We start from the raw sequence: 26,772 nt of genomic DNA, 5'->3' as shown, positions 1-26,772 counted from the left end.
GAATCAAATCAATGGAACTGGCTTCGAAGTCCAGAGTGTAGTTGTAAGGCTTCCAGGCCCAGAGTGTAGTTGTAAAGGCTTCCAGGCCCAGAGTGTAGTTGCAAAGCACAGGATGTATCCTGATAGAGGTAGCACATTTGTTTTCAGGACACACACTATTGGCTGAGACGAGGCTTGACTGCTGGCTGTGTCTCGAAGGATCCAATGTGTCATACAAGAAGATCCCTGTGTCTTATCTTCCCTGTATGTTCCCTTCAATGCCCAAGTTTCTCATCATTGATCATTCCAACTTCATGAAAAATGAAACAGTACATGGGAAGAATAATATGAGAAACAGGACATAAGCACATACATCGCCCAGTAGTACTGTATATATGTTTAATGTAAACATGTACAACTGCAAAAACAAAGTTATTTCCTACTATAGCAATATAGCATTTCATTTGGCTGTAAGCTATAGTCCATACTGTACACTACAGCAACAAGAGAACATGAGATGATTGACATTTTAAAGAGCGAGATTAAAATAGTACCAAATCTAATCAAAACAAATATTTCTCTAGCCCACAGCATCAGCTAAACTTTCACTGCAGCGATTACGAATTTGAACTCCAAGAGTTTGAATAAATGAAACGCTATAGAGCTTAGTGTCATGTAATATAATATATTATAAAGTGCCTTATCGGGTTGCCAGAGGGGGACATGCCATATAGTTTGTGCCAGGTTGGATGACTGGGATGGGCTCCTTTATAACGTTGAACATAAACATCCCCCTCTTCCTTCCCCCCTCTGCGTGTCTCTGAGTGCCCTACTGTCGCAAGCGCTAAGTCCTGCACCCATGTGATGACTGTTTACATCCCTGACATCCTAGGCCAGTACTGTTTACATCCCTGACATCCTAGGCCAGTACTGTTTACAAGAGAGTGTAGGGAGAGAGAGCTCTAGAGAGAAGTACAGGGGGAGAAGAAGGGGAGAGCGCTCTAGAGAGGGGAAGAGAGCTCTAGAGATGGGAAGAGGAGGAGAGCAGGGAGAGGAGGAGAGAGCTCTAGAGAGCAGGAAAGGACCTTGAGCGGCTGCCTGTCCACCATGCGGGACAAATGCTGGCCAGTAGCCATGACAGTCCATGCCTGCATATCGAAGGGTTTAAATAAAGAAAGAGTGGCATCTCAGTGCCACTATTCGCAGATAGTGAGAGAGAAAGAGAGGAGGCCATGGAGTCAGAGTTAGCCATCATTTTAGTAAAAGTCAGGAGGGAGGGGGTGTTGCCTGCCCCTTTAGCCACATATCCCCCTGGCCCTCAAATCTCCACTCTTGCCTGGGCCCCTCCTTCAGTCTGATTAGGCCCCAGACCATTCTGTCTCACTGTCACCACACACAGGGGTCAATGTGATTTCCACTAAGGGAAAGGGCACTGCCCTATAGAGCACAGGGCAGATCAACATGTAAACAATCCTTGACTACTCTTTGGTTACAAAATATGTTTGGCCAATTGAAAGCATGGAGTTATAGAACATCAAAGCAATGACTTTATAAATGTCACGTAAGTGTCCCTGTTGAAGACAGGCTTCTGCCCTATGGGCCGTTGTATCTCCTCTTTCAGTAGCGTGCAGCAGCTTGATGTACAAGTACACTCTCTGGACAGGACTCTAGTCTATTGCAGGCCAAATAACTTCCTTCAAATGCAAAAGGCATAACGAATTAAGTTTCAAGTCAATGTGTAGCAAACTTATGGATTAAATTATATCAAGTTGAAGGGAACCTGGTGAACTGCATCTCTTACAGAATGTCAGTGTGTGTGTGTCCATGTTCCATCTCTATTCATGTCTTATTCAGAGGGTCTGGAAACTGAAGGAGAAAGCAATAAACTCCTGATGTTGTGGATTTTTGTGAATTTTTTGCCTAGTCAATCCCCCTGACTAGGAGATCTGCTCCGCTTGACTGCCGTGGCCCACTCCCGCTCTGTCCCTCGACTGACTGACACACAGTTAGCCAGTGGACGGTGAGGTGATTGCACCATGTCAGTGGCTCTCTCCCCAGGTCCCCGAGGGGAACATCAGGAGAAAGGGGCTTCCTGGCTGCATGGGGGCAGAGTGCCTCCCTAACCTGTCTCACCACTACCTTCTAAACCCCAGACATTTGCTACAAGCCAGGGGAGACTTTCACATTCTAGTCCAGCAGTACAGGGGACGAGCTATTGTTAAAACTAAATTGGTTGTTCCAGAGAGATCAGCTGACAGGGCCTTAAAGAAGCAACGGCATCAGGAGCGTTGCCAAATGGTTACCAAATACAGCCCTGGTTTAAAGCGCCCAGGACAGGCCTACTGCTGCCATTTCTGTGGCCAGCCTAGTGCGGCTTGGATGGATCAGCCCCCATCACATTCAATGTGATTCAACTCTTCCTCCCAAATTGGGAGGGAACTCTTCCAGGAAAAATGCCCCCCGGCACACAGATGCTCTCTCCCTTGACTGCCGTAATATAGCCCCCCGTGATTGGACAATAAATTCTGCCCAGCACAAATATGAGGCTGCAGCCAGATAGACATTGTTATTGTGCAGCCGCTGATCTACATTCTGACAGAAACAACATGGACGCCTTGATTCAGCCCTGCCTGATTAAAGCACTGGATTTCCCTCACAATCAGGAGCCCAATTATCTAAGACAGAGAGTAAAACCAATATAATTGCTTTCTGTATACTCCCTTGTAGCATTACGCCAGGAGCAGCCCAGAAACACTGTAGAGGTAGTATTGCAGTAGCTGTTTTGCGATGTACCACCCAGAAAATGAGTAAAACTGCTGTTCCAACAGTGACCAGCAGGGGGAGGCCAAGGGTCCAACAGAAGATCCTATACAGACAGTGGGCTATTTATAGAACCATTGAATGAGAGAACGTTTATTTTTAGAGCTGTGTAGGGTTCTGTCATACTAGGGTTAGCAGTAGCTGCAGGGAGTTACTGCATCACATCCCTGGTGACAACCCGTCCTTAGCTGAGGCAGTGACGACCACAAACACAGAATACGCCACACGTTTAAATGTCATATGGAGGACAACACGTGTCACTCAGTAGCATCGTTTGGTTAGTACAACATTAAAAGCCCTGACATCCATTTTACACGTGATTACTCTCCATTTTGTTGCTAACATAGTGAAAGCTCTGTTATCATAACTCTCATATAGACCACCACTATCTACAGGTATGTGGCCTTTCCTTAAATGATATCTCAAATTCAGAAACTGCACCATCTTAGAGCCTAATACAAATCCTGTTCTGAGTCAACATGGTAAAATAGAGGTGACTATCTGAAGAGCTGCATACCCAGCTTGAGCGCTGTATTACCCAGGGCACAGTGACTACTCTGCACCAATCTGCATAACAATGACTATGCTGCACTGACAGAGCCGTGCTCCCTTTCAAACAGCGATTTCTTCCTTCATATCATCCGAGATTATTATAAAAAGCCTGACGCACGGTCCTGCTGTGTTAAATCAATGAAATAAAAACAATTTAAAAAACATGACATCTATACCTTGACAGTGGGCTTACAGAGAGAACATTCTCTTTAGATCATATTATGTAGCAGATATTGACAGCAAAAGGAATGACATGACCACACCGGTAAGATATGAACATGTTTAGGTTGTGTGACATCCACCAGAAGATTAATGTCACTGTCGACTGAGCTAATATTGAAGAGGCTAAAGGTAAAGCCAACAGACATCTGTTGGGTGAGCGCTGGTGTGGTACGCCCCCTTGTGGCCAGCTGAGAGAAGACAGTTATGTCTGTCAGCCCAGATGCAGCACCAGGTAATGTCTGGTCTTCTCACTCTGCCCTGATATTTGGACCAATGAGAAAGCTCCGCTAGCTGCAGTACAACAACTGTCTTATTAAAGCCATATCAACCTAATGATGTCATTGCTTTAGTAACACACCTTTGCTGCCATTTCATGTCTGGAATCAAACTAGATCCGCTTCATCCATTTGAACAAGTTATCTTAACCACTTTCCTTATTTGACCATGCAATCTAGCATTACGGTTTGCCGACCTCATTCTTCCTAGAAATCAGAAAACTATTTAGCCTGAGCATAAACTGCATTACTGTCAACGTCAGTGGCCAAGTCACCTGACAGTGCTAGTGGTACATCAAAATGGAGTTTGTACATATTTCCATCAGTTTAACTGCCAGCGCCCAGACCTACGTAGTGTGTGTGTGTGTGTGTGTGTGTAAGAGTGAGTCACTTTGTATGTTGTCTACCTCACTTGCTTTGGCAATGTTAACACATGTTTCCCATGCCAATAACGCCCTTGAATTGAATTGAATTGAATTGAGTGAGTGAGTGAGAACTCCAGACAGACAGATAAGCTTGATGGACTGCCTGCTCTTCTCTATCATCATGCTGTGCTGAGGCATTCCTACCTGCCTGTCAGTCAGTCTCTCCAGGGAAAAAACAGGATTGCACCCCTGGTTCCTGGTGATGGAAGCGGCCTCCCACTTACATGCTAATAAGAGCTGCAGTTGAGGGCTTGGAGCACTCTACCTGCAAATGCCAGCCTCGCCACTTCACACACAAATCTGTGATTCAATCAACAGCACACAAACTCTCCTTCTCTCTCTCTCTCTCTCTCTCTCTCTCCAGTGGATGTAGGCTTCCCCTGCTAAGATGAGCTGTATGGCAGTGAAGGGTTGAGTGGCAGTGTCTAGCTCAGACCGGCTGGTGGCTGGTTACCCAGGGCAACCCTAACGGTAAGGGGCGGTGGGCGTTGTGGATGTGGGCATCACTGTCAGGTAGTTGGAGGGCACGTATCCCCTCTGCCCCCGCACCTCCACCAGGCTCCAGTCACAGCTACCCTTCTTGTCATGGGGTTCCAGGACTCTGATTGTTTCCCCCGCCCTCAGAGAGACCTCGTGACTGCTCCTTGCCATGAAGTCATAGCCTGCGAGCACCTGCAAAGACACCGCAGAGGTCAGAATAGACAGAGCAAATAAGGCTTTAGTAATGAGCATGATGCCCTAGAGATTGATTGTATTTAGCCTGGTGGCCATTAGAAAACAGCTCACCTCTGGACAACATAACTAGAGAAACATCAGCAGGGCATGTAAGTGCAGGTTAATGGCTCCACCATGTGGCATGTGATGGTATTGGACTACTAATTACCATCTGTCTCCTCCAGGGTTGGGCTCACTTCAGAATTAGTCACATGACACAGGGCGTGGGATTTTTTTTTAAACAGAGAGGAAGAGGTGAAGTGAGAGGTTTCACGAAAATAAGCACCTGAGGAATTTTTGTATGGAGGTGTTGAATGTTATTGCTAATTTGCTACATGTAAGGCTTACTTGATCAACAATATGTTTCATAATGGTTAGGTTGTTACGAATGCACTGATATAAGTGGACGCACATGGCATTTTGGCAACAACAACAAAAAATAGACTACATCGGAGTTGTGCCTGTTGTCACAGAGACAGAGGACTCATCACGGCTATAATCTGTTTTAGCATGGACATGGCCGTTGAAAGAAGTCAACTGGGTGAAGAAGTACACTAGGTGAAGAAGTACACTGGTTGAAGAAGTACACTGGGTGAAGAAGTACACTGGGTGGGGATTCATATTGTTGGGAGCAAATCAGCCAATGAAGAAGAATAAAATGAACTACTTTAAAATTGCCCATGCTGTCACATACGCCAAAATGACACTGATACAAAGGTAAGTCATCCATCTCTATGGCCTGTTGTTCACGCACCCATCTCACCTTTATTGGCTAGAATGGTCTTGCCTCATCTTGCTTCTTCCCGCCTGCCTTTCATCTTTGAAGACGTGTATTTCCATTGTTAGAGTGGTCAGTTGACTATTTTGTCAATTTAATAGACAATCTTTGATTTGAGTTTCAGTGACAGGAAGTATAATTTTATTAATTGCAATTCAAAGAAATTCTTCTCAGTCATAGAACATGAGTTTCACTGAATCCGACATGTCACATTACCAGATAGAAAAGTTCTATATTCTTTGATATCTGAAAAAATAAAGTAAAGGCTTTTTCCACTTGGAACCTGTAGGTTTGCTCAACCTTATTCATGGATTCCTCACACGTGAAGGTGGTGGAATTACGGTGTTTAGTCAAGGTCAGAATACAGCGTATCTCTAGACACTCCTCTGCCACACCTTCATTTCGTACATCTCCACCCCAAATGAATAGCGGTGAATAGCATGCTATTGTCACGCTCAGGATCAAGGTTAGAATATGAGTAGAAAAGGGCATTAAAAAAAAGGTAATTACGTTCCATTTACGCATGCTTAACTCAGGTCAGAATTACTCTTTTAACCTTAGTGCTTAGAATAGCTCATTATATTTCTCAACAAACAATGCAGTTATATTAGACCCTACCTTATACACTGACTATACCAAACATTAAGAACAACTTACTAATATTGAATTGCACCCCCTTTTGCCTTCACAATAGCCTCAATTCGTTGGAACATGGACTCCACAAGGTGTCGAAAGCATTCCACAGGGATGCTGGCCCATGTGGACTCCAATGCTTCCCACAGTTGTGTCAAGTTGGCTGGATGTCCTTTGGTTGTTGGACCATTCTTGATACACATGGGAAACTGTTGAGCGTGAAAAACCCCAGCAGCGTTGCAGTTCTTGACACACAAACCGGTGCACCTGGCATCTACTACCATACCCTGTTCAAAAGGTACTTAAATAATTTGTCTTCCCCATTCACCCTCTGAATTGCACACATACCCAATCCATGTCTCAATTGTCTCAAGGCTTAAAAATCCTTCGTCTCCTCCCCTTCAGCTAGGCCGTCATTGTAAATAAGAATTTTTTCTTAACTGACTTGGCTCGTTAAATAAAATAATAAACATAAAATCTACACTGATTGAAGTGGATTTATCAAGTGACATCAGTAAGGGATCATAGCTTCAACGTGATTCCCCTGGTCAGTCTGTCACGGAAGAGCAGGTTTCCTAATGTTTTGTACACTCAGTGTATATTTGTGTAGACTACACCTGTTTATAGAATTTTACTGAATTCAATTATATTCCTTTAATTCAAATTGTAATTCTATATCCTGTTTACTACTTAAATTCAAATTCAGTAAAAATGTAAGCATTCAATTGGAATTCTGAATTGAGCCCAACCACGGTCTCCTCTGCTCTGACAGACACACACTTTGCTATGGCAAGGATGTTGGACAGAAAGAACAGACTAAAACGGACCACCCATGTTGAAGAATCAAAGCCTTAGCAGGATCGCATGTCGCCTGCCTATGATTAGTGATCATACTGTCAGTGGTGCATGAAGAGGGCTGGCTATAAGAGTATGAAAGATGCCTCCCAAAGGTCACGAGGAGAATCACTCACTTTAACAACCAGGAGAGCTGCATTTCAACAGCTCAGCCACACAGACAGACCGAACCCAGATACAATTCTTCTACGTGTGTGTGTGTGTGTGTGTGTGTGTGTGTGTGTGTGTGTGTGTGTGTGTGTGTGTGAAAGACACCCTAACAATGTATGATGATGTTTGAAGAACTAAAACAAATAGATGAATAAAGCACTCAGGAGAAGGTTTGGGGCACTCCGCATTTCAATCTGGCTGCCAAGGGCAAGCAGCTCAGAGAGTCACTGACCTGGAGGCAGGGAACTGTCATCGACATAGACCTCAGGAGCCGGGGCTGGGGTGTATCAGGGGTGTAGGAGGGTCGCCTGACGCCAGGCGTGCAGGAGTGTCGTCTGACCCCCCCAGCGTGATCCATGGTAGTGATCAGATGAGGGGATGGGGGAGGATCCATAGTTACCTGGTGGTAACGTACCAGCTTGGAGGAGGGGACGTATCCTCTTGGACCTGGGCACAGGGCGATCGGTGTAGATGATTGGAAGACGTGAATTCATAAGTAATTATAATCTGATGAGATGTACGGTGTATATAAACCACGTTGTCCTATAATTAATCAAATCTATTTGGCTTGATAGATCTCACTGGCATAGATGAATGGTTCCCATGCAGCAGTAACTGTAAACAACCATTAGGTGTCTCCACCTTAACTGGTGGTGAATGAAGCTGCATTATAAGCATTATGGTTTGGTATTCACTGCTACATTGACAGAATTTAAGGACCGACTTTCCTTTTAGAAATGAAAGCTGTTTGTTATTTTAAAGATCAGCCTCTAGTGAAAAGGCTAAATGTCTTGGGGGTCTTACCCCCAGCGTCGACCAGCCAGCGTCGTTTGTCGCCCCGTGTGTCCATCTCACTGATGATGGCCACCAGCTCTCCTCTGTTCAGGCTCAGGTCCAGGTCTCTGGTCCCCACCACATGACCCATCAGCTGGTAGATCTTCCCTGAGCCGTGCTTGTCTGTGAGGACCTTCAGACGCTTCTGAGAGCCAGGGCTGAGAGGCTGGGAGGACAGCGTTGTGGTCATTGCACACCAAATGGAAGAGAAGACAAATAGGAAGGGAGGACCAGAATTTGTTCAATAAGAAATGTCAATTCTTTATTTCCATTGCAAAAATGTGTTAAACGTTTTGCTAAGGTGTGCCCTAATGAACATGACTCTGGTAGAGATATTGGAACTGGTAAGGACCCAGCTAGTCATTCACCATGTTCATTATCACTGGTGTTCACCTGCTCAGCTACCAGCCAGGGTGACTTCTAGAGTTTAAATGGCTTCACTATGTCATCTAAGAGTAGCTAATGAAGCGATCCGGTTTCTTTCTAGTACTGTAGAACTGGTACCTACGTAGGAGTCATCTCTAGCCACAGATGAGCAGCCCTTCCTCCCTAGCGCTGTCATGTATTCCTCTAGACCTGACAGGCTGAGTCTCATTGCTATCTCTGGCTATGTCCCAAATCGCACCCTATTCCCTATATAGTGCACTACTTTTGAGCAGGGCTGGTGAACTATATAGGGAATAGGTTGCTGTGGTTCTGTGAGGCCTACAGCCAGGAGAGCTGCTCCTTAACACCGCAGACAGACAAAGTGCAGCTTATAACATGGGCTGTGAGATGTCTAGATTAGTCTGGAAGATGAATCTACACCATTTCTCTCTCCCCTCTCTCTCCCCACTCGGCAGTTTCACATTCTCATCAGTTAAAGTAATGAGCAGTGGTGTGGTGATGATAGGAGCCATGAGCTAGCCAGAGTAACGTTATTGCTGTATTATGACCAAGCTAAATGAATGGTGGTTTCTGTTTCTGACTGGGGGGAAAATGTCATGTAATTTCCAGTATATTTTTGCTAGGGGTTTATCACAGGAAATACAGGTTAATGTTGTGAGTTGTGACATGATGTGTTCTAGTGTGTTGGTTTTGACAAATGGGCTTGTGTTTAGTGTTGTCCCTTCAGGTGACTCACCTTCCTCAGAACCATCAACAGTTAACCCCAAGGCTAGTAGAAATAGCAATCATGACCCAATTCAGGTTATTCCAAACACATAATGCGGCATCAGAACATTGACAGTGAATACAGTAGGTGTAGAATGAATCATCCTGCTGCTATTTGACAAGTACTGCGGGGCTGTGGATGTGTACACACACTGTCCCTGGCGATGTTACCCAACAACAAGTCCCATCGCCACCAAACAGATTATACTGGAGCTTCTGTTGAGACTGACCTGGACAATGGGAGCATTGAGTTGGTCCTTCACATTCCAACACAGACTCTCCAGCCTCCTTGCACCCTCCAGCACCGAACACTCCGCCCACTCCCAGAATGCATTCGGCTCCAGGGAACCGTGAGGGAGCTGCAAAGAGACATGTTAAACAAAATGAGATGAGACAAATAGTCAAGTTTAACTTCAGAAACATCTCTGCTTTTGGTATAGCTCCCACTGAAATCTGATTCTAAAAGTAGTAACAAATACATGAGCAAACTGCTACTTAGGATCATAGAGAAAATAGGCATCTGTCTGTACCCCCACAAGAAACATGCTAGTCATCCCCTCTACTCCAGTACTGTATTATTGTGTACCTGTTGGGTGAAGCCCTGGAAGAGCTGCTCCATGTCTTTAGCCAGGTCCTTGTGCAGGCAACTGAAAGCCCCCAGCATGCCCCAGAGCAGGGTGAGGGCCAGGCCGTTGAACTGGGGCAGCTCGTTGAGGAGCAGGGTGTTGATGGTCTTATAGGTGTTAGCCACCGCCTGCTCATCGTAGCTCAGACTGGGCTTCTCTTCGATCAGCTCGTAGTCCAGCAGCTTATCCAGACGCTTACTGATCAGGTTACGAGGCCCCGCCAGGAGCTCTCTCAGCGCACAGATGGGCTTGTGGACCAAAGTCCTCATCCTCTTCTCCTGGAGAGAGAGAGGGGGATGGGATAGAGGGATGAGCGGGGGAGGGGAGTTACAAGTGTGAGGTCCAGACAGCGTAGTCTGAAGCCTGAAGGACAGGCCTGACAAGAGGGAAAGTGAAACTCGTCCATAGGCATAAGTATTTTTCTGATGCCTATTTTTGTAACATAACAACATGGTACTGCAGTTTAACTTACAAATGTAGGAAGTATCCATTGCCTCAGTGCTGTTATGATTTCTTTGTAGCATATAGCAGGCTTCTCACCATCCATGTCAAGATCAAACTCCTCTGGTCGACAGCTCAGAAACCTCTGGAATATAACAATGGAAGGAAAGTTACAACATGAACTAGAATTAGACATGGGGGGAAACGTAAACACAAATCTGTGTGGCAGTGTCAGTAATGCATGGTTTATGAGCGGCAGTGGTGGCTGTGGTTGTTGACAGTAGGGAGGGACTGCATTCACGTATTAGGTGGGGCAGTGAGTACCAGGCTGAATACTTTAAACTGATTTTCTTACAGTTACATTGTCTCTAAATTGTCAACTGCTCACCACTGAAGAATAAAAAAAGTATTTCAGATCAGAGCTGTAGCCATTCTTTAGTGGAAGAGGATGCCAAGACAGAAGTGAATGCTAAGGGATTGTGCACTAATTATACGTTGAGTGGAAAGCCACACATAAACAAAGTGATTCCAGTGTTGTCATGGTGATCTTACTCTGGTCTCCATGACAAAGGGCTAGGGTCAACAAAAGCTCACCTGTAGATGGTCTAGATATGTCTCCACATTTTCATGTAGCACGGTGATACCATTTTCAAGGAGATAGAAAAAACCCTCCAAGGCATCAAACTCCTCATCTACCAGCTGGAATTAAACAGAGGGAAGTTATTAAAGGGACACTTTGGGATTTTAGCAATGAGTTTTTTTTATTTACTTCCCCAGAGTCAGATGACCTCACGAATACCATTTTTACATCTCTGTGTCCAGTATGAAGGAAGTTTGAGTCTATTGGTATCTGCTAGCATGCTAGTTAGCATTGGCTCTAGAAACTACCTCTAACTTCCTTCATACTGGACACTGAGATGTAAATAGTGTCTACATGTGCATTTGACTCTGAGGAAGTAGATCAAGGGCCTCATTGCCAAACTCCCAAAGTAGCCTTTTAACAGTAAACTATATAAATCGTACCAGATATTAAAAGAGGAACATTCTAGTAGTTCTACCATCCATAGCTAAAAAGAGAACCAGAGCTTCAGTTTGTGACTTGATGAATAATATGTATAAAAATGTCCGCAAAGGAATACTCATAACCATGTGAGAATCCTCCAGCATAGCATGAGTCATTGTGGTCAACGACTCTCTACATACTTTATGTAACAAATGCTCCTCAATGGCATCAAGGTTTGAATACAGCAGGTAAACACTAGTCATATCATTTGTTCTCTTACCACGGTTTCTCTTACTTGTAGAAAGTGTAGCTTCATTTTATGGCTGAGTGATCTCAACAAGGACCGGCACAGACAGTACCTTACCTTTGGTGCAATCCCCGTCTCATGCTTGATGAACTGACTCAGTCTGGCCGTCTTCTTAGCGATGCTGTGGCTGTTCAGACGATTCATCTTATCCCTTATAGTCAGGGTTTCCGTCTTCTTGTATTTGTCGGCTGTGATGACAAGACAACAAATTCTAATATTGGTGTTCAGGAATAAGTGAAGGCAAGGGCCACAATCTATAAATTCCTCATCCCTGTCTGAATAGTAGAACCAACCACAGGGAATGATTACTAGATGGGGATTAGCTAGCTCATGTTCTCACCTACTTCTCTGAAGCGTTTGTACTCATTGATCCTGCAGTTCAGGGCTATGGCGGTGCGGGCAGTTTGCTCCAGAAGAGAGTAGGCCGGGTGCCCAGGCTCTGTGTGTTTCATGATGGTCTGGAGGAGAAGAGGGTAGCGGGCGATCCTCTGGACTGGCATCACCAGGAAGAAGCTCAGAGAGGTGGCATTCACCTCTGGCCTGTACACAACAGTCTCACTTGGTCATACTTCCTGGACTTATAGTGAGAAAACATGGAGGTTCATAACACAGTAGAGATGGGGTGTGATATCAAGGCCAGTTTCAGTCGTGGATTTTAATGGGACTTTAGAGACAAAGAATGTCAGGAACAGGAATGCAGAGGGAGATATGAACATACTCTGAGGACTTGATGACTTTCACTATCTCAGTCCACAGGGCATCTTTCTGCTTGTAGCTGTTCTCTAACGCTGTGACGGTGTTGTAGTTGGCCAGGTACTCCTTGTATGCTGACTCCATGTCTGTTGATAGACTGAGGAAGGCATCACCTGAAGGGGATATGAATCAAGTATTCATGAAGTGATATAAATGTACTTGTATGCCTCCCTTGTTGTCCTTTATCCATCCCATGGAACGTTGCTAAGGTGATACAAATGAATATATAAAGGCGTTTAATTTTGTTGCTGTTGTGTAGTCGTCCTTGCAGGTTTGATCTCTGCAGAAAATATCAACGTTTGAACACCTAGCAGTCCAGGTGCTGAACAAGGTCAACAAATAATGGAAAAAGGGAACTTGGCACTGTTGTTTGCTCCACATTGAAATATAACCGAGGCTAACAAGGTCCCCACAGAGAGAGACTTCTTGTTTTTCGCTATCTAGCTGACCCATCCAAGCAGCTTGACTGCAAGGGGGACTGTATGTGTAAGTGTTGCTAATAACCATGGTGGAAAATGTACTAATAGGACTTTAATACACACAGCCATGTAGAACACATCATGACAAGCAGCTGGTATCAACAGAGGGGGTGGACATGAGCCTCTTCATGATAGCCTCATAGAATTAGTAGGTGTGGTAGTGCAGGTGCAAATATATTAGTAACTACCCGGGAGTGAAAATCACTAGGTGTATTCCAGCCAAGGAAACTGTACTGATACAGCACTGCACTATTCTTACTACTTACATAGAGTCTCCAGGAAGAGAGGATCATGGGGTGTCAACTGCTTCTGGTCCAGGAGGCTAAGGAGGCGTCCTGACACGTCGATCACCTCCTCTATGTACAGGAACATGCTGTCCAGGTTAGGCAGCTGTGGCTGTGGTAGGGGAGAAGGTACAGACTGACTTTACTGCTCACCCACCACTACATTATCCCCTCCTCCTCTCCATCCTCCTCCCTCTATCCTCTCTCCCATATACAATTACATTATCCCCTCCTCTCCATCCTCCTCCCTCTATCCTCTATCCCATATACAAAGTGTGGCCTTGTAATCAAAGACATTCGATTATATGGTCATTGAAAAACTTTCTGAGACGTGAAAGGAAATAAAGCATGGCGCTTCAAGATAACCATATCTTAGAGAGCGGTAATTTGACTGTAGTCCCAGTAGGGCCCAGAGCTTTCACTGGTCAGGTTACATGTTCAGGAAACCCTCTTAGCCCTATGCAGCACAGTACCTGGAGTTTCTGCAGGTTGCTCCTGATGGTGCTGGTGCAAACCTGGAGGAGTCTCAGGTAGTTCCTCTCTGTGTAGACCAGCTCCTCTGTGGCCAGGAGCTGCCTCTGAGCCTCTCTCTCAGCTCTCTCCTCAGCCTTCTCTGATGCATCCTCTGCTGGCTCATCCACAACCACTTCTGATAACAGAGACATATATATAGGGTCCTCCTCTGTGTCCACTGTTCTCTCTTTCTCCTCCATTCTCAACTCTTGTGCCTCAGCTCTTGGACTTGGAGAAGGAGTATGGTTTCTGGGAGCTGGGGTTGGGGGAGCTGATTCTGCACTCAAGGGGCTCTCCATGCTGGGGCTGTCTGTCGGAGAAAAGGACGTTAGCTCCATGTGAGCCTGAGGTCTGTATCCCACCCAGCAGTAGCAGCCCGTGGCAGTGTTATTATAGCGGGGCTGAATGGCTTATAGGAGACATAAGGAAACTACTTTGCATTGTTGCCTGTCCTCTGAGCTGGAATACGATGTGTTGAAACGAGATGGTCCTGCTCTTAAAAAGCTGTTGCCGCTGAAGCAATTTCATTTGTTAGCAGATTTCAATCAATGTAATACTGCTTAGCTGTTTAAAAGGCAGCCCCTGTGTTTGACTGATTGTGTCAAAGGAATAGTGAGTAAAAACATGTGGAGGGATAGTCACCGGCAGTGACTTCAACATTAATTGTACTTTCAAGTGTGGTTTGGCTTTGATTTACAACCGAACAAAAGTTACCAAAACAAAGTTGTATCTGTATCTGATGAGTCATAATTAACATATACATTAAAACACAGACAGAACCATAACAACCCAGGTCTCTGGGTTTCTAGTTTAAACATCCAATTAAATAGAATAGTCGCACTGAGCAACAACCTCACCTCAGGCTGAAAATAGAAGTTTCTCAGTGAATGACAGCAGAATAAAGCCATTAAAGCGCATCAATACCTTGAGTAGAGGACTGGGATCAGACGCAGCTCAGCTTGTGGGACAGTGGCGTGTGCTGCTGCATTCGATTGCCTGGCCAACACACAGAAAGACTGGTGTAACTTTTTCCACTCACTCACTAAGAGCTGGGCTTCATGTGGCATGGGTGTGTGAGGGGAGGCTTGTGGGGGGATGGGAGGGTCAGCTGGGCTGTTTGTTAGGGGGATAGGGTGGAGGCAGGGAGGAGGTGAAAGGCTATAGCAGTGTGGAGGCCAGAGAAGACACAGCACACAGCCTCTCTGTGCTGAATCAGCTGATTGAATGCAGCAGCCTGTAGAAAGGAAGTGACACCTGCTCAGGCAAAAGCTCATTGACTGGCCCCCATTTAAGAAGACAGGCTGGCCCGCCAAGTGGAGACACAGTGCCACGCCGACTGATGTTTTCTCACAGGAAGTAAAAGCTCCAAGTGAATTCAATGGCAATTGCCGCCCAAGTAATTGTAATGATTTTCCGTCTGTAAGAATTTAGACGTGTCCTTTGTGTGGATGTCTCAGCACAAGACAATACAATCATTTGGAGTTTACAGTAAGTATTTATCATCAGGGTAATGACATTTTCTCAGATATTTACAGAGGAACAATTCAACTAACTAACACAACTATTTCAGAGGCAACAAGGAACACACAAGTATTGAGGAAACTACGTGTTTAACTGGTTGATTCCGTAGGAATGTGAAACATTCAGGCATGTCTGAGTTGATAACATTGGAATTGGGCCAAGGAATGCTGCAGAGCTGGATTAATTACCTGCGGAGTCATCATTATGCTGACTTGTAGTTTTATATAAACTAATGACGAAAACTCATTTTTCATTTGAGTATTTCATTTCACAAAATTGTCTTCTGTTCACAAAAGATTTGTACAACATGTAACATAACTTACTCTTCCCATACACAGGGGTGGACACTTGGGTTCTAGGGATAGCAGGAAACTGCATGGCCGATGGGTGGGTCCTAATGACTGGGGGATAAAAATGTATTTCAGATGAGTAAACATCCTCCGCTCTTCACGTCATAATTATCTTCCTTTCTTACTGCAGGTCATGGCCCAGTTCAATGTACAGTAGCAGATTGTTGTAGTACATTAGGCCTACTACCTCTACAGATTGTACTAGACGTAGTACAGTACTGGACTGTAGAAGGATTACAACAGTAGATTGGCTCTAATAAATTCCCATTTCCTTTTACATAAGTGTATATACAGTAGATCAGTGATAGATCGGAAACATGGTATGATGTTATATTACAACACAGTGCAATAAGATATATAGCCAATCAGATACTTAGTTAGTCACATGAAATATAGATAATAAAAAGAGAAACAGACCTTTGGCTTTAAAGCAACAGCAGCTTCTCCTCACATAAGATGTGTTGCTCCAACTACAAGGTCAGTGCACACATAGAGAACTCTTATCCAAGGGGATAACATTATAATATTTAATAGAGAGAACATACCTTTAGAAATTGTAGCTGTTAGTCTACGGAGGCAGCACTGTCACGAAACACACGCGCACCTTTAAGTCTTGTGTGTCTTCCAACCCTCAATCACATGTCCCTTTTCTAAGAACAGGTTCGCCAGGCAAGTCTGACGTCACGGCAGTGCAATGCATTGTAGCCTATTGTTATTTGTGTGTGTGTGTGTGTGTGGATGTCTCAGCACAAGACAATAACATCATATGGAGTTTACAGTAAATGTTTATCATGAGGGAAATGGAATTTGTCAGATATTTACAGAGGAACAATTCAACTAACTGAACTATTTCAGGGGCAACAAGGAACACACAAGTATTGAGGAAACTACATATTATCTGCTTGATTCTGTAGGAATGTGAAACATTCAGGCATGACGTCTGAGTTTAGAACATTGGCATTGGGCCAAGGAATTCTGCAGAGCTGGATTAATGACTATATATATCTGTGACAATAACTATTTTTAATTTGAGAATTTAATTACAGTAAGTAGTCTACTGCTGACAAAAAATTGTACAACAGTCTCTCAGTCCCAGTCTCTCGGCCCACAGGGGTGGACACTTGGATTCCAGGGATAGCAGGAAACTGCATGGCCGTAGTGTGGGTCCTAATGACTGGGGGATAAAAATATATTTCAGACTAGTAAACATCCTCCGCTCTTCACATCATAATTATCTTCTTGTTGAACGTCTTTGAACCCTCAATCATGTCCCTTTTCTAAGAACAGGTTTGCCAGTCCAAGCTGACATCACCTCAGTGTTTATTTTTTTCTTGAGATGTCGGGTCACTAACTTTTCCTTTCTATTGATTAGTAATGTTGAATTTGACCTAACCTATATGTGCCCCAATTTCAGTAGGTTGATGGCAGTAGCCTGTACTATGGGGACCTCTAGTGGTACTTTGTTCCCTGCCCAAAAAATGTAACTGGTCTAAAAAACAAGATTACAAAATTATCTGAACCCTAAGGGTGGAGCCCCTTTACTAACCTACGACCTGTATACTAGGAAGTGGCATCGCTTGCTAAAACATCGGGAGCCATTGGGTGTGTTCGATATCACAGCCAAAGGTGCAGGTGACTTCCAACTGACTGATATACAAAAAAACATGCATCATAAACAACTACTCATTAGTTGTAGATCAGTCGGTTACAATTGACCCTTTACGGTTTTGATCATCACGAACACAGCCATACACTATGGAGCCAGATAGCTGCCAAAAGGTTGAATGTACGTATTGTATAATGACTCTATGGCTGCATGCCTCCAGAAGGGCATCTTCTGAGACAGAGGGGTGCTTTTCCAAAGGCGCAAGGTGCTATGGTGCTGAATGGCGATCACAGCAGTGTAACTATGGAGTGAATAGCCTAATCGGAGACTACCTAAGACCAAAAGAGTTATTGTAAAGTATGGGATAAAGCGTATGCCAGACTTAGCCTACGTTTAAATACTCCCTTGTTTATTTCAATGTTCATGACCCTATTCATATAAATCATGTCAAATTATTTTAAATTCATATTAACCCTTCCGACAGAATATACTTTTGGAAAGATTCTATACAAAAATGTTTTGAGTTGTGAAATCTCCAGCTGTCATCAGTACTTAAGTAAAAATACTTTAAAGCACTACTTAAGTAGTTTTTTTAGGTATCTGTACTTTAATATTTATATTTTTGACTACTTTTACTTCACTAGATTCCTAAAGAAAATAATGTACTTTTTACTCCATCAATTTTCCCTCACACCCAAAAAGTTTCAATGTTTAGCAGGACAGGAAAGTGGTCAAATTCACTCACTTATTAAGAGAACATCCCTGGTCATCCCTACAGCCTCTGATCTGGAGGAGTCATTAAACACAAAGTCTTATTTTCATACTATAAGCAATTTGAAATGATTTCTACTTTTGATATTTAAGTATATTTAAAAACAAATACTTTTACTCAATTAGTATTTTTGGGGTTAATTTTACTTTAGCCATTTTCTAGCATGACAATTGGATACTTTTTCCACCGTGGTGGTCGTACATACACTGGTCAAATGTTTTTGAACACCTACTTATTCAAGGGTTATTCTTTATTTTGACAATTTTCTACAAAGCTGTCATCAATGCAAAGGGTGGCTATTTGAAGAATCTTAAATAAAACATATTTTGATTTGTTTAACACATTTTTGGTTACTACATGATTCCATATGTGTTATTTCATAGTTTTGATGTCTTCACTATTATTCTACAATGTAGAAAATAGTACAAATAAAGAACAACCCTTGAATGTGTAGGTGTTCTAAAACTTTTGACCGGTAGTGTAATTCATAGATTCGCCAAACATCTATTATTCTGTGTCACACCCTGATCTGTTTCACCTGTCTTTGTGCTTGTCTCCACCCCCCTCCAGGTGTCGCCAATGTTCCCCATTATCCGCAGTGTATTTATGCCTGTGTTCTGTGAGGAGTGCTATATGAACGAGTGCCACTTGTAAAGTATAATCAAAGACAGACAGTACAGTATGAATATAGGCAGAGACTGCTTCTCCAATAGAAATCCCCGAAAATCCCTTCATTTTTCCTATATGGGATTTTAGAAACACAAGGTCTGTGTTTCATGTAGGCTTACCCTGGTGTGATGTCTTGATAACCATGTAAATCTCTCTCGGACAAGGTGACTTTTATCAGTATAGTCGGCTCCATTTACTCTCAGATTTGAAAATGTCAACTTGTCCTAGAGAGTAATGACTTTTTCCACATTTTGTTACGTTCCAGCCTTATTCTAAAATGTATTACATTTTTTAAAAATGTGCATCAATCAACACACAATACCCCATAATCACAATGCAAAAACAGGTTTTCAGAAATTGTTGGTGATTTATTAAATTTAAAAAATGAAATATCACAATTATACAAATATTCAGACCCTTTACTCAGTGCTTTGAATCTACTTGGGCATGATGCTACAAGCTTGGTAGACCTGTATTTGGGGAGTTTGTCCCATTCTTCTCTGCAGATCCTCTCAAACTCTGTCAGGTTGGATGGGGAGCGTCGCTGCACAGCTATTTTAGGTCTCTCCAGAGATGTTCGATCGGGTTCAAGTCTGGGCTCTGGCTGGGCAACTCACGGACATTTAGAGACTTGTCCTGAAGCCACTCCTGCGGTGTCTTGGCTGTGTGCTTAGGGTTGTTGACCTGTTGGAAGGTGTACCCTCGCCCCAGTCTGAGGTCCTGAGCTCTCTCTGGAGCAGGTTTACATTAAGGATCTCTCTGTACTTTGCTCCACTCATCTTTCCCTCAATCCTGACTAGTCTCCCTGTATGCACTCTAAACCACAGCTGTATCCACTCTAAACCGCAGCCGTATCCACTCTAAACCGCAGCCGTATCCACTCTAAACCGCAGCTGTATCCACTCTAAACCGCAGCTGTATCCACTCTAAACCGCAGCTGTATCCACTCTAAACCGCAGCTGTATCCACTCTAAACCGCAGCTGTATCCACTCTAAACCGCAGCTGTATCCACTCTAAACCGCAGCTGTAACCACTCTAAACCCCAGCTGTATCCACTCTAAACCCCAGCTGTATCCACTCTAAACCCCAGCTGTATCCACTCTAAACCCCAGCTGTAGCCACTCTAAACCGCAGTTGTATCCACTCTAAACCGCAGCTGTATCCACTCTAAACCGCAGCTGTATCCACTCTAAACCACAACTGTATCCACTCTAAACCCCAGCTATATCCACTCTAAACCCCAGCTGTATCCACTCTAAACCCCAGCTGTATCCACTCTAAACCCCAGCTGTATCCACTCTAAACCCCAGCTGTATCCACTCTAAACCCCAGCTGTATCCACTCTAAACCCCAGCTGTAGCCACTCTAAACCGCAGCTGTAGCCACTCTAAACCGCAGCTGTATCCACTCTAAACCGCAGCTGTATCCACTCTAAACCACAACTGTATCCACTCTAAACCCCAGCTATATCCACTCTAAACCCCAGCTGTATCCACTCTAAACCCCAGCTGTATCCACTCTAAACCCCAGCTGTATCCACTCTAAACCCCAGCTGTATCAACTCTAAACCGCAGCTGTAGCCACTCTAAACCCCAGCTGTATCCACTCTAAACCCCAGCTGTATCCACTCTAAACCCCAGCTGTATCCACTCTAAACCCCAGCTGTATCCACTCTAAACCGCAGCTGTATCCACTCTAAACCGCAGCTGTATCCACTCTAAACCCCAGCTGTATCCACTCTAAACCACAGCTGTAGCCACTCTAAACCACAGCTGTAGCCACTCCAAAACACAGCTGTATCCACTCTAAACCCCAGCTGTAGCCACTCTTTCAGGCCTATCGACACCACAGCTGTAGCCACTCTTTCAGGCCTATCGACACCACAGCTGTAGCCACTCTTTCAGGCCATCGACACCACAGCTGTATCCACTCTTTCAGGCCATTGACACCACAGCTGTAGCCACTCTTTCAGGCCATTGACACCACAGCTGTAGCCACTCTTTCAGGCCATTGACACCACAGCTGTAGCCACTCTTTCAGGCCATTGACACCACAGCTGTAGCCACTCTTTCAGGCCATTGACACCACAGCTGTAGCCACTCTTTCAGGCCATTGACACCACAGCTGTAGCCACTCTTTCAGGCCTATCGACACCACAGCTGTAGCCACTCTTTCAGGCCTATCGACACCACAGCTGTATCCACTCTTTCAGGCCTATCGACACCACAGTTGTAGCCACTCTTTCAGGCCTATCGACACCACAGTTGTAGCCACTCTTTCAGGCCATCGACACCACAGCTGTAGCCACTCTTTCAGGCCTATCGACACCACAGTTGTAGCCACTCTTTCAGGCCTATCGACAACACAGCTGTAGCCACTCTTTCAGGCCTATCGACACCACAGCTGTAGCCACTCTTTCAGGCCTATCGACACCACAGTTGTAGCCACTCTTTCAGGCCTATCGACACCACAGCTGTAGCCACTCTTTCAGGCCTATCGACACCACAGTTGTAGCCACTCTTTCAGGCCTATCGACACCACAGTTGTAGCCACTCTTTCAGGCCTATCGACACCACAGCTGTAGCCACTCTTTCAGGCCTATCGACACCACAGCTGTAGCCACTCTTTCAGGCCATTGACACCACAGCTGTAGCCACTCTTTCAGGCCATTGACACCACAGCTGTAGCCACTCTTTCAGGCCATTGACACCACAGCTGTAGCCACTCTTTCAGGCCATTGACACCACAGCTGTAGCCACTCTTTCAGGCCTATCGACACCACAGCTGTAGCCACTCTTTCAGGCCTATCGACACCACAGCTGTATCCACTCTTTCAGGCCTATCGACACCACAGTTGTAGCCACTCTTTCAGGCCTATCGACACCACAGTTGTAGCCACTCTTTCAGGCCATCGACACCACAGCTGTATCCACTCTTTCAGGCCTATCGACACCACAGTTGTAGCCACTCTTTCAGGCCTATCGACAACACAGCTGTAGCCACTCTTTCAGGCCTATCGACACCACAGCTGTAGCCACTCTTTCAGGCCTATCGACACCACAGTTGTAGCCACTCTTTCAGGCCTATCGACACCACAGCTGTAGCCACTCTTTCAGGCCTATCGACACCACAGTTGTAGCCACTCTTTCAGGCCTATCGACACCACAGTTGTAGCCACTCTTTCAGGCCTATCGACACCACAGCTGTAGCCACTCTTTCAGGCCTATCGACAACACAGCTGTAGCCACTCTTTCAGGCCTATCGACAACACAGCTGTAGCCACTCTTTCAGGCCTATCGACAACACAGCTGTAGCCACTCTTTCAGGCCTATCGACAACACAGCTGTAGCCACTCTTTCAGGCCTATCGACACCACAGCTGTAGCCACTCTTTCAGGCCTATCGACACCACAGCTGTAGCCACTCTTTCAGGCCTATCGACACCACAGCTGTAGCCACTCTTTCAGGCCTATCGACACCACAGCTGTAGCCACTCTTTCAGGCCTATCGACACCACAGCTGTAGCCACTCTTTCAGGCCTATCGACACCACAGTTGTAGCCACTCTTTCAGGCCTATCGACAACACAGCTGTAGCCACTCTTTCAGGCCTATCGACAACACAGCTGTAGCCACTCTTTCAGGCCATTGACACCACAGCTGTAGCCACTCTTTCAGGCCTATCGACAACACAGCTGTAGCCACTCTTTCAGGCCTATCGACACCACAGCTGTAGCCACTCTTTCAGGCCTATCGACAACACAGCTGTAGCCACTCTTTCAGGCCATTGACACCACAGCTGTAGCCACTCTTTCAGGCCTATCGACAACACAGCTGTAGCCACTCTTTCAGGCCTATCGACAACACAGCTGTAGCCACTCTTTCAGGCCTATCGACACCACAGCTGTAGCCACTCTTCCAGGCCTATCGACAACACAGCTGTAGCCACTCTTTCAGGCCTATCGACACCACAGCTGTAGCCACTCTTTCAGGCCTATCGACAACACAGCTGTAGCCACTCTTTCAGGCCATTGACACCACAGCTGTAGCCACTCTTTCAGGCCTATCGACAACACAGCTGTAGCCACTCTTTCAGGCCTATCGACAACACAGCTGTAGCCACTCTTTCAGGCCTATCGACACCACAGCTGTAGCCACTCTTCCAGGCCTATCGACAACACAGCTGTAGCCACTCTTTCAGGCCTATCGACACCACAGCTGTAGCCACTCTTTCAGGCCATTGACACCACAGCTGTAGCCACTCTTTCAGGCCATTGACACCACAGCTGTAGCCACTCTTTCAGGCCATTGACACCACAGCTGTAGCCACTCTTTCAGGCCATTGACACCACAGCTGTAGCCACTCTTTCAGGCCTATCGACACCACAGCTGTAGCCACTCTTTCAGGCCTATCGACACCACAGCTGTATCCACTCTTTCAGGCCTATCGACACCACAGTTGTAGCCACTCTTTCAGGCCTATCGACACCACAGTTGTAGCCACTCTTTCAGGCCATCGACACCACAGCTGTAGCCACTCTTTCAGGCCTATCGACACCACAGTTGTAGCCACTCTTTCAGGCCTATCGACAACACAGCTGTAGCCACTCTTTCAGGCCTATCGACACCACAGCTGTAGCCACTCTTTCAGGCCTATCGACACCACAGTTGTAGCCACTCTTTCAGGCCTATCGACACCACAGCTGTAGCCACTCTTTCAGGCCTATCGACACCACAGCTGTAGCCACTCTTTCAGGCCTATCGACACCACAGTTGTAGCCACTCTTTCAGGCCTATCGACACCACAGCTGTAGCCACTCTTTCAGGCCTATCGACAACACAGCTGTAGCCACTCTTTCAGGCCTATCGACAACACAGCTGTAGCCACTCTTTCAGGCCTATCGACAACACAGCTGTAGCCACTCTTTCAGGCCTATCGACAACACAGCTGTAGCCACTCTTTCAGGCCTATCGACACCACAGCTGTAGCCACTCTTTCAGGCCTATCGACACCACAGCTGTAGCCACTCTTTCAGGCCTATCGACACCACAGCTGTAGCCACTCTTTCAGGCCTATCGACACCACAGCTGTAGCCACTCTTTCAGGCCTATCGACACCACAGCTGTAGCCACTCTTTCAGGCCTATCGACACCACAGTTGTAGCCACTCTTTCAGGCCTATCGACAACACAGCTGTAGCCACTCTTTCAGGCCTATCGACAACACAGCTGTAGCCACTCTTTCAGGCCATTGACACCACAGCTGTAGCCACTCTTTCAGGCCTATCGACAACACAGCTGTAGCCACTCTTTCAGGCCTATCGACACCACAGCTGTAGCCACTCTTTCAGGCCTATCGACAACACAGCTGTAGCCACTCTTTCAGGCCATTGACACCACAGCTGTAGCCACTCTTTCAGGCCTATCGACAACACAGCTGTAGCCACTCTTTCAGGCCTATCGACAACACAGCTGTAGCCACTCTTTCAGGCCTATCGACACCACAGCTGTAGCCACTCTTCCAGGCCTATCGACAACACAGCTGTAGCCACTCTTTCAGGCCTATCGACAACACAGCTGTAGCCACTCTTTTGCGAGGCTGGATTATTTTACTGTAGTTGTTTCAAAATCGACATGGTTTTTCATTTTTAATAAAAAATTGAACACTAGTCAAATATACTATGGTATATAATCATAATAATCCATTCCAGATCAGTTAATAGTCCTAGTGGAGGTCTTTGAAATAAACATATTGTTATAATTTATCCAAATCTAGTTTTTCTTCTTCTACCTAATCATTTCTTTAATGTTTGCAGGAGTGAAAACAGATGTTGTCTGTCTCTGAACATGCATGGCTCATATTCATGGAACATTTTAAGACAAATAGGCCAACCCTTTCTGAGTGTTTCCTCATGGAGCATCACTCTGTTCCATTGCAGGGGAGTTCAGCATGTGGTCAAGAGAGAGCGACAGGGGAATGGTGTACTTTGTGTTTCAACCCCCCTTCCCTACCACTAAACTCCATCCATCTGTTAGATGCAAAAAACAGCACGCTTTTTGACAAACTGTACTCCTCGCAAGTCAGGACTTAGGGGTATGTAAATTAAAATGTAGTACGTGAAAACTGACATACATAACAGTACATGGAACTGATGTATTCTTCCTATAGGATAGTATTACTTCAGTACTGTACAATGCTCAGCGAAGACCCCAATGTATTTACACTCAATGCATTGCAATACAATTAGGCCTACACATGAATTCCTATGAGTTGTATATACTCATACTCATTAGCTTTGAAGGCAATAAGCAACAGCATGGAAATATACATTTGTCCATGTCTTTGGTCCATATCAGGTGAAATCCTTGTGTAATGTATAATACCAAATTGTAGAGTGCACATTCAATAATATTCCAGAAGGGGGCAGTAGAGGATTGCAACAGAGCCATCCATCTTGATTTGTGGCTCATAGATTTACCTGGAGTGACTTTAGACACTGTTTCTTTCATGAACTAGTGGCAGTTTATAAGGGATTATAGGAATATGGTTATAGGAACAATGCTCCATTGATTTTCATATTCTGTGAAAGGTAATAGCCTGGAACATATTCTTCTCGTTGTGCAGGAATATTACGTCCAAGCCCCAGTCAGTCAGTGTGAGAACATGCCAAGTTGTGCAAGGCTGAGGGGCCTGTTGAAGTAGTATGGCTAAGGACCAGAGGGACCAGAAGGTCCATCACCTACATATGTTCAAACATGCTCACACATGCAAATGCCCTTCAATTCAACACAGAGCTCAAACAGCCGGAGGGTGGCCGTGCTGATTGACGGGCACCGGTATATCACAGCATATCTCTGCATGGCTTTGAATTCTGCCTCACACTCCAACAATGGTATGTTCCACATTGGGTGCCTGTCTGCAAGGGAGGCTCAGAACCTTTAGGCTTTTCTAGAAGTGCTTGAAATAAAAGATACTCAGATTATTCAGACTGAGGAGGGCTACTTGTGTGATCTCTGTGGATAAAACTGTCCCAGAATAAGAAACAGGACAGTTTGTGTGATCTCTGTGGATAAAACTGTCCCAGAATAAGAAACAGGAGGACAACTTGTGTGATCTCTGTGGATAAAACTGTCCCAGAATAAGAAACAGGAGGACAACTTGTGTGATCTCTGTGGATAAAACTGTCCCAGAATAAGAAACAGGAGGACAACTTGTGTGATCTCTGTGGATAAAACTGTCCCAGAATAAGAAACAGGAGGACAACTTGTGTGATCTCTGTGGATAAAACTGTCCCAGAATAATGAACACTAGGGTAGTATAGTGTGATATCAGAGAGATTGGGAACCTGGGGCTCTATTGTAGTACCCTGTGGCTGTATTTTAGTCACCCGGGGCTGTATTTTAGTCACCTGGGACTGTATTTTAGTCACCTGGGGCTGTATTTTAGTCACCTGGGACTGTATTTTAGTCACCTGGGGCTGTATTTTAGTCACCCGGGGCTGTATTTTAGTCACCTGGGACTGTATTTTAGTCACCCGGGGCTGTATTTTAGTCACCCGGGGCTGTATTTTAGTCACCCGGGGCTGTATTTTAGTCACCCGGGGCTGTATTTTAGTCACCTGGGGCTGTATTTTAGTCACCTGGGGCTGTATTTTAGTCACCTGGGGCTGTATTTTAGTCACCCGGGGCTGTATTTTAGTCACCCGGGGCTGTATTTTAGTCACCTGTGGCTTTATTTTAGAAACCTGGGGCTGTACTTCAGTACCCTGGGGCTGTATTTTAGTCACCTGGGGCTGTATTTTAGTCACCCGGGGCTTTATTTTAGAAACCTGGGGCTGTACTTCAGTACCCTGGGGCTGTATTTTAGCAAGTGTTGGTCAATTTCTTCAACAAATGATCAGATATATATCATTATCAAACATACATTAGTAATGGAAAGGAAACGCAGACTCTTTGTTTAAGTATTTAAATGATATTTTAGTACTACAATTGTAGGCAGAAGTTGGTACAGAGTACAGTATATGATAGCTCTCCCCAGGTTCTGCAAAATATCTAAGACATC

The 26,772-nt window shown here is 45.0% G+C and overlaps 1 protein-coding gene and 1 long non-coding RNA gene across 3 annotated transcripts in view; one reads left to right on the top strand and one right to left on the bottom strand.

Annotated features, from left to right (window-relative positions):
• Positions 1-364: 364 nt before the first annotated feature.
• On the bottom strand, positions 365-16,298 carry arhgef37 (Rho guanine nucleotide exchange factor (GEF) 37). 2 transcript variants are annotated; one of them, XM_031789879.1, is made up of 15 exons: positions 16,212-16,298; positions 15,640-15,717; positions 14,720-14,791; positions 13,756-14,105; positions 13,265-13,394; positions 12,485-12,632; positions 12,107-12,306; positions 11,824-11,954; positions 11,051-11,155; positions 10,488-10,601; positions 9,976-10,293; positions 9,620-9,748; positions 8,208-8,403; positions 7,636-7,850; positions 365-4,945 (listed from the first exon to the last, which is right to left on the bottom strand). In XM_031789879.1, exons 4-15 carry the CDS (start codon positions 14,092-14,094, stop codon positions 4,739-4,741), a joined length of 2,232 nt encoding a protein of 743 aa, XP_031645739.1. In that variant the 5' UTR covers positions 14,095-14,105; positions 14,720-14,791; positions 15,640-15,717; positions 16,212-16,298; the 3' UTR covers positions 365-4,738. The 2 variants fall into 2 exon arrangements, with proteins under 2 accessions (XP_031645739.1, XP_020359180.2); XM_020503591.2 differs by lacking the exons at positions 15,640-15,717; positions 16,212-16,298 and having other exon boundaries at positions 14,720-15,581.
• Positions 4,981-26,772, top strand: part of LOC116353580 (uncharacterized) — a 37,894-nt gene continuing 16,102 nt past the window's right edge. Inside the window, exon 1 of the long non-coding RNA XR_004202998.1 lies at positions 4,981-5,704. This is a non-coding gene — a long non-coding RNA (uncharacterized LOC116353580). The remainder of the gene's footprint in view (positions 5,705-26,772) is intronic.

This window comes from Oncorhynchus kisutch, linkage group LG15 (genome assembly GCF_002021735.2).
Source record: "Oncorhynchus kisutch isolate 150728-3 linkage group LG15, Okis_V2, whole genome shotgun sequence".
NCBI lineage: Eukaryota > Metazoa > Chordata > Actinopteri > Salmoniformes > Salmonidae > Oncorhynchus > Oncorhynchus kisutch.
The sequence above is the reverse complement of the archived record's forward strand: the minus strand, read 5'-3'. Positions and strand labels throughout refer to the sequence as shown.